General features: G+C 39.6%; 1 protein-coding gene across 1 annotated transcript; it reads left to right on the top strand.

Annotated features, from left to right (window-relative positions):
• Positions 1-3,153: 3,153 nt before the first annotated feature.
• On the top strand, positions 3,154-5,224 carry LOC109109659 (NLR family CARD domain-containing protein 3-like). The gene is made up of 2 exons (XM_042746286.1): positions 3,154-3,650; positions 5,091-5,224. The coding sequence occupies exons 1-2, from the start codon at positions 3,154-3,156 to the stop codon at positions 5,185-5,187; spliced, it is 594 nt and encodes a 197-aa protein (XP_042602220.1). The 3' UTR covers positions 5,188-5,224.
• Positions 5,225-7,380: the final 2,156 nt, after the last annotated feature.

The following is a 7,380-nucleotide window of genomic DNA, read 5'->3' as shown; positions in this document are numbered from 1 at the left end:
CACAACCCTATCATTTCACCACAACAAAGAGAAACTAAATGAGAATCAGGAAACTAATGAGAAATAAATCACTGGAACATGCGCGATCACAATCAGAAACATGATAACAGCGGTCTTTTGTTTGCATGCTTTGTTAAATATTTAATTCAAAAGCATCAATGTTTTATTGTAAAGTGATACATTGAGCATAATGAATTAATTTATCAGGCTGAATGTTTGTCACAGAAAATAATATATTTTCTATTTCATTATTTATTTTTAACGCTGAAGCTGTTTATTTTTAGTCACATACATCACATTTAGAATGAATGATAATTTCTCTATTTTATAAAAGCTCCCGAACAAAAAACATTGTTATATTTTTATGTCATAGGCTACGCGGAGCTAAACTCTCGAGACGAGACTTATGACAGGTAATATAAGTTACTAAATAAATACACAATTGTGATAGAGAATAAGAAGCTGACGTCTGATTTCTTCAAGCGGTCGCATTTATCATGTTTACTATGGTAACGTTAATACCTAGCGTGCGGTCTTTTGCATTGCTTATAAATATTTCTGCCTTTTATGGTGATTATAATCCACATCAGATCGGATCGAGTTATTTCAAACACTCGCTGCTGACTGAAAGTGAGTTTTGAGCTCAACTTATTTTAAAAAGTGTTTAATGCTGGTGTTATAGCTGTTTGTTTTATGAAATGATCCGCAGCGATGACGCTCTCCAGGCGCGAAAAAGAAACTCCGCCTTCGTTCATAATCACTCCTCTAGCCCCAGCTGGCCCGCTTTGGTCCAAGGTTTTCGTCGGGCTAAAAAACCCGGGCCGTTGTCCCCGAGGAAGCACCGACGAGGCACGATCAAGCCCCAGAAGTGACAGTGGAAACGCGACTACTGATCCACAAACCAGACCAAGAGTCTGTTTCCAACTGTTAGTGAACCACACATTGACTTAAAATCACAGCTGCAGCTAACCATCATTTTACTGATTCATCTGCTGATTATTACTTTAATTCATCAGATGAAAAAAAAAAAAAAAAATTTAAAAATAGTTCATCTTTAATGTAAAAAAAAAAAATATTCTTCCTCATCCTGCCCAATATGGAAGCATATGGGTAGCAAAATTTCATTTTGAAATGTAATATGGCAAAATGACAATGCATTTCTTTATTTAAATGTACATTTTCACATACATATGTGCAACGTTTAGTGGAAAATGAAGATTAAAATTCAATTATATAATTTAGATTTGCATTTCCTACACTAGTTTTAATATGTAAATTAAAAAAACATATTTTAATGCTTTGTAAGTTGCTAAATTAAAAGGAAATTGTATTACCCAAATAAAACCCTAAATTGCATAAAGTTTAAATAGGTATACAAATAGGCTAAGTAAACATGTATAATAGCTATATAACCAAATCAATAAGAAACGTAGAACGTTTGTTAGCAAAACGGGTAAGAAAGCTTGGAGGCACGGCATACACCTTGATGTCAAAATAAAATAAATAAATTACACAAAGTTTAAATGAAGTAAAAAATCAGAGAAAACAATTTGGAACCAATAAAGTTTAAAAAAAAAAACTTCAAAAATCACCTTAAACGGCAAGAGTCAACAGGCTTTTCAAAATCCAAAATGGTGCCAAACAGGTGCTTTCGCATTTTGTTTCAAAACTAAATCATCTGCCATTGTCTTGTCTGTCTTGTCTGAAAATCAAGACTGACAAAACTGGCATCTCTATTGATTTAGATATTAATTTACACATCCTTTATTTTTATATATTTTTAATCTGTTCTTCTTGTGATATTTCAGCAGAAGAGAGCAAAGCATGTCAGGAGATGTCGCCTCTGTCTTTCAACCAGTGAATGATGAAGTACAGAGAGTCAAAGACCAGCTCAAAACCAGCATGAAGAACAAGTATGAGAGATTATTTGAGGGACTGAAACCCCAGGAGAATGAAAGCCTCCTGAACAGTGTCTACACACAGCTCTACATCATAGAGGGAGAGAGAGAAGGAGTGAATGAAGAACATGAGATTTTACAGATGGAGAAAACAGCCAGAACACAACACTCACAAGACACTCCAATCTGCTGCAATGACATCTTTAAAGCCTCACCTGGACCAGGATGTGAGGAAAAAAAAGAGGCAGATCAAGACTGTTCTAACTAAAGGCATCGCTGGAATCGGAAAAACAAAACCGTCTCTGTGCAGAAGTTCATTCTGGACTGGGCCGAGGGGAAAAGCCAATCAGGATGTAGATTTCGTGTTTGTGCTTCCATTTCGAGAGCTGAACTTGATCCGAGATCATCAGTACAGTCTTCACAGACTTCTGCTGGTACTTTCATCCTGAACTTCAAGATCTGGACTCAGATTTATGAGAAGTGTAAAGTTGTGTTCATCTTTGATGGTCTGGATGAAAGCAGAATCTCACTGATGTTTTCAGACGCTCAGAAAGTTTCTGGTGTTACTAAGATTTCATCATTGGGTGTGTTGATGTCAAACCTGATGAAAGGAAAGTTGCTTCCCTCTGCTCTCATCTGGATCACCTCCAGACCAGCAGCAGCCAGTCAGATCCCCTCCAAATACATCAACCGTCTGACTGAAATACAGGGATTCAATGAGCCTCAGAAGGAGGAATATTTCAGGAAGAGAATCAGTGACCAGCATCAAGCCAGCAGAATCATCTCACACATCAGAAGATCAAGAAGCCTCCACATCATGTGTCACATCCCCGTCTTCTGCTGGATCTCATCCACTGTGCTTCAGATGCTCCTGGAACAAGATCTGAGTGCAGAAAATCCCTCAAACTCTGACTGAACTGTACATCCACTTCCTGCTGATTCAGATCAACATGAGGAACCAGAAGTATGAAGAGAGAAATCCAGGGAAACTCCTGCAGTCCAACAGAGAAAGTGATTGTGAAACTTGCTGAAGTGGCTTTCAAACAGCTGATGAAGGGCAATGTCATGTTCTATGAGGAGGACCTGATTGAGAGCGGTCTAGACATCACTGATGCCTCAGTGTATTCTGGGATTTGCACTGAGATCTTTAAGGAGGAATCTGTGATTCATCAGAGGAAAGTCTACAGCTTCATTCATCTGAGCGTTCAGGAGTTTCTCGCTGCTTTCTATTTGTTTTACATTTATGTAATGAAAAATGTTGACACACCCACAGTTTTTGGATGTTGTTCATAGTCTCCATAGAGAAGCAATAGATAAAGCCATTGAGAATGAGAATGGACGTCTGGATCTGTTCCTGCGATTCCTGCTGGGCATCTCGCTGGAGTCTAATCAGAGACTCTTACAGGATCTACTGACACACACAGAGAAGAGCTCAGAGAGCATCAGAGAAACCACACAGTACATTAAAGAGAAGATCAAAGATGGACATGGACTCTCCACTGAAAGATCCATCAGTCTGTTCCTCTGTCTGCTGGAAGTGAAAGATCAGACTCTGTCCAGAGAGATTCAGGAGTTTGTGAAATCAGACAAACTCTCAGAGAAGAAACTCTCTCCTGCTCACTGCTCAACAATCTCCTACATGCTGCAGATGTCAGAAGAGCCACTGGATGAGCTGGACCTCAAGAAATACAACACATCAGCTGAGGGGAGAAGAAGACTGATACCAGCTGTGATCAACTGCAGAAAAGCTCTGTAAGTGTTTAATCATGAACTAAAGTATCATATTTAATCATAAATCTGAATGAGAGATTTTCTCCTAAATAACTCTTGAAACTCTGGAGTGTGTTTGTGGCTGCTGATCTTCTTAGCAGCATGAAACACAAAAGTTGTTTTCTTAATTTGCTTGGCGGGGGTTTTTGTGAGTGTGTGTTTTCTACAGTTGCAGCATGTTGAGATTTCTTGGCCACCGTACATTTGGCATATAAATCCATGCATTGTACAGGCGACCACTTTTAATGCTCCGATGTAAAGTAAACCCCCCTTTTCTTTATTTTTTGCCAAGAATAAAGTGAAATATGGACTAAAATATGATTTAGTGCTGTGTAGCATACAGTAAAACGTAAGGACATGCATACAGTCTTGAGATTTACTCTGCTGCTTGTTTGTTCTAGAAAACAAGACAAAAATACTAAGAAAATACATCTAAACATTCCTGAATCAAGATAAATTTACTTGAGAAGCAAAATGATTTAAGATTTTAAATCTTGTTTTCTGAAAAAAATTATTAAAGGTTTGTTCGTTTTTGCTTAAAAAAAGAACAAAAACAAATCTGCTAATAAGGTAAGAAAAAATCTTAATAATTTAAAGGGAAAACAAAGTTATTTTTCTTGCCCATTGGCAGATATTTTGTCTTGTCAAAAATGAACAAAATGTTTACTTTGTTTTCCAGAAAACAAGACTGTACATCTTAAATCATTTTGCTTTTCAAGTGAATGTATCTTGATTTCAGAATGTTGAGATATTTTTGAACAAACAGTCACTGATGTTGAAAACATGAATATTTCCAACGTCATTCTGATCGTCTGTCAGAAACACTCAGTTTATGATAAATGCCCACTGTTTTGATTGGCTGATGTCATTGTCATCTCTCTCCTTGTAACCTCATTGCTCACCACTGCTGTTCTGCTTCAGAAGTGATCAGGAGGAAGTAGAAAAGAGTCTTTTAGCAGCTTGATTCTGTTAGATCGAGACTCCAGATAATTAAGATCCAGCCCTGGACTCCAGATCCTCTCAGAAAATATCCGCTTTTTTCTGGGTAACAGAAACTACTAGTTGGCAGTGCTGTTAATACCCAAAACCATGTTAACAGCAAGTCTTGTCTGGTACCTAAAAATACCCCAAACGAGTGTTTAATAGTCTTCTATCAACCAAGAAGTTACCCGAGTACAACCAGAGAAGAGCAGAAGCGGAAGACGACGTGATGGTAAAAAAGGAGCAGAGTTTATTGTACCGTCTTAGTTGCGTATGTCTCAATGCTCAGGCTTCGTCTGACAAACACACAAAACTCAACAAGTAATGTTATATTAACTCACAACAACACTCTTGTTCATACAGACAAAACAGTTGTTTAAACCAGCAACCCTCCATACATGTCTTTATTATACAAGTAATGTTATATTAACTGTCTTCTAGATTTTCTGGCTGTGATCTCTCAGATCAGCATTGTGAAAATTGTGTCTTCAGCTCTACAGTCCTCAAACTCTGTCCTGAGAGAGCTGGATCTGAATAACAATGACCTGCAGGACTCTGGTTGTAAAGATTATCTCTGACGGGGACTGAAGGAGTAAAAACTGTCAGATGGAGATTCTGAGGTATTTAAGAACATATAAGACATTGTTTACAGTCAACTGCTCACAATGTTGATGTATGTCTGTAGATTATCTGATTCTGTGTGTGTGTGTGTGTGTGTATGTGTAGATGGTTTGACTGTTAATATATGTGTTCTTTTCTCTTACAGTCTTGCTGTCTGTAATCTCACTGCTCAGTGTTGTGAGAGTTTATCATCAGTTCTACAATCCTCAAACTTTGTCCTGAGAGAGCTGGATCTGAGTAACAATGACCTGCAGGACTCTGGTGTAAAAGTTTATTTCTGATGGACTGAAGATGCCCAAACTGTCAGCTGGAGATACTGAGGTATTTAGAACATATTAAGATCATTTACAGCCAACAGGTCACAATGTTGATGTGTGTCTGTAGATGATCTGACTGTGTGTGTCTGTAGATGATCTGACACTGTGTGTCTGTCAGGGCCGTCCTTAGGGGGGTGCAACTGTCTGTGGTCGCACAAGGCACCACAGCGAATGAATCGAGGGGGACCACCTCCCTACCTCGCATCGGGCCCCGCACCATCTAAAGACGGCCCTTGCCCTGGTGTCTGTAGATGATCTGGGTGTGTGTAGATGATCTGTCTGTTTGTGTGTCATATGATCTGACTGTGTAGATGATCTGACTGTCTGTGTGTGTCTGTAGATTATTTGTCTGTGTGTGTCTGTAGATAATATGACTGTGTGTCTGTAGATGATCATCTGACTGTGTGTGTCTGTAGATGATCTGTCTGTGTGTGTCTGTAGATGATCTGTGTGTGTGTAGATGATCTGTCTGTTTGTCTGTAGATGATCTGTGTCTGTCGATATTTGTCTGTGTGTGTCTGTAGATAATATGACTGTGTCTGTAGATGATCATCTGACTGTGTGTGTCTGTAGATGATCTGTCTGTGTGTGTCTGTAGATGATCTGTGTGTGTGGATTATGTGTCTGTGTGTGTCTGTAGATGATATGACTGTGTCTGTAGATGATCATCTGACTGTGTGTGTCTGTAGATGATCTGTCTGTGTGTGTCTGAAGATGATCTGACTGTGTGTCTGAAGATGATCTGTCTGTGTGTGTCTGTTGATGATCTAAATGTGTCTGTAGATGATCTGTGTGTCTGTTGATGATCTGTCTGTGTGTGTCTGTTGATGATCTAAATGTGTCTGTAGATGTTCTGTCTGTGTGTGTCTGTTGATGATCTAAATGTGTCTGTAGATATCTATCTGTGTGTGTCTGTAGATTATCTGACTGTGTGTGTCTGTAGGTTTGTCTGGCTGTATCATCACAGAGGAAGGCTGTGGTTATTTGTCTTCAGCTCTGAGTTCAAACCCCTCACACCTGAGAGACCTGGATCTGAGCTACAATCATCCCCCAGGACAATCAGGAGTCCAGCTGCTCAGGCCACAAACTGGAGGATCCAAACTATAAACTGCAGATACTAAAGTATGTCAAACACTAATACTGATGTACTGAATGTGGGTGTGAATACTTGCAGATCTACATTAAATGATGTTTTATTAGCAGAGTTTGGGAGGAGCTTATTCTGATAATCAACCAGTTTTGCACAGGTGGAGCTCGTTCTGATAATTAAATTATTAAATACGCTTTCGGATGCTCACATGCCAAGACGCTGATGACTTTGCTCACCTCTGCCAGAAAAGACATCCATCTCACTCCCAAGCATCCTCTTCTGTCTTAGCCCCAAAATGAATGGTTGGTGTGGCCGAGACAATCACAGATTAATGCAGACGTACAGTTTTCCCAGATAAAGAACAAATTTCTTTACGCTTTGTATGTCTCTTTTCAGCCAGCTAGCCCCTCCAAAATGGTCATTAGAGCCTGTAGATCCAAAAAATTTGCATCCCCCCAACACTTTCATTTCTTCCAACTCAAGATCCGGCCCTTCTCAAAGTTCTGGATGCAGCAGTAGGCCATCAGCGAGCCTGGGCCATGCTCCAGATACCTTTCACCGCTGCAAAACCTCTTTTCTTCTCCCCTCCTCTGTTCAAGCCTCCACCTCCAGCTCTCTCTACACCTTTCCGTGGCCTGCAGCTCCCCGTAATAGAAGCTGCCGTGAGGCTGCACAACACCAAGCAGCACAAGGCCTTTGCTCC

This window comes from Cyprinus carpio, chromosome A4 (genome assembly GCF_018340385.1).
Source record: "Cyprinus carpio isolate SPL01 chromosome A4, ASM1834038v1, whole genome shotgun sequence".
Taxonomy (NCBI): domain Eukaryota; kingdom Metazoa; phylum Chordata; class Actinopteri; order Cypriniformes; family Cyprinidae; genus Cyprinus; species Cyprinus carpio.
The sequence above is the reverse complement of the archived record's forward strand: the minus strand, read 5'-3'. Positions and strand labels throughout refer to the sequence as shown.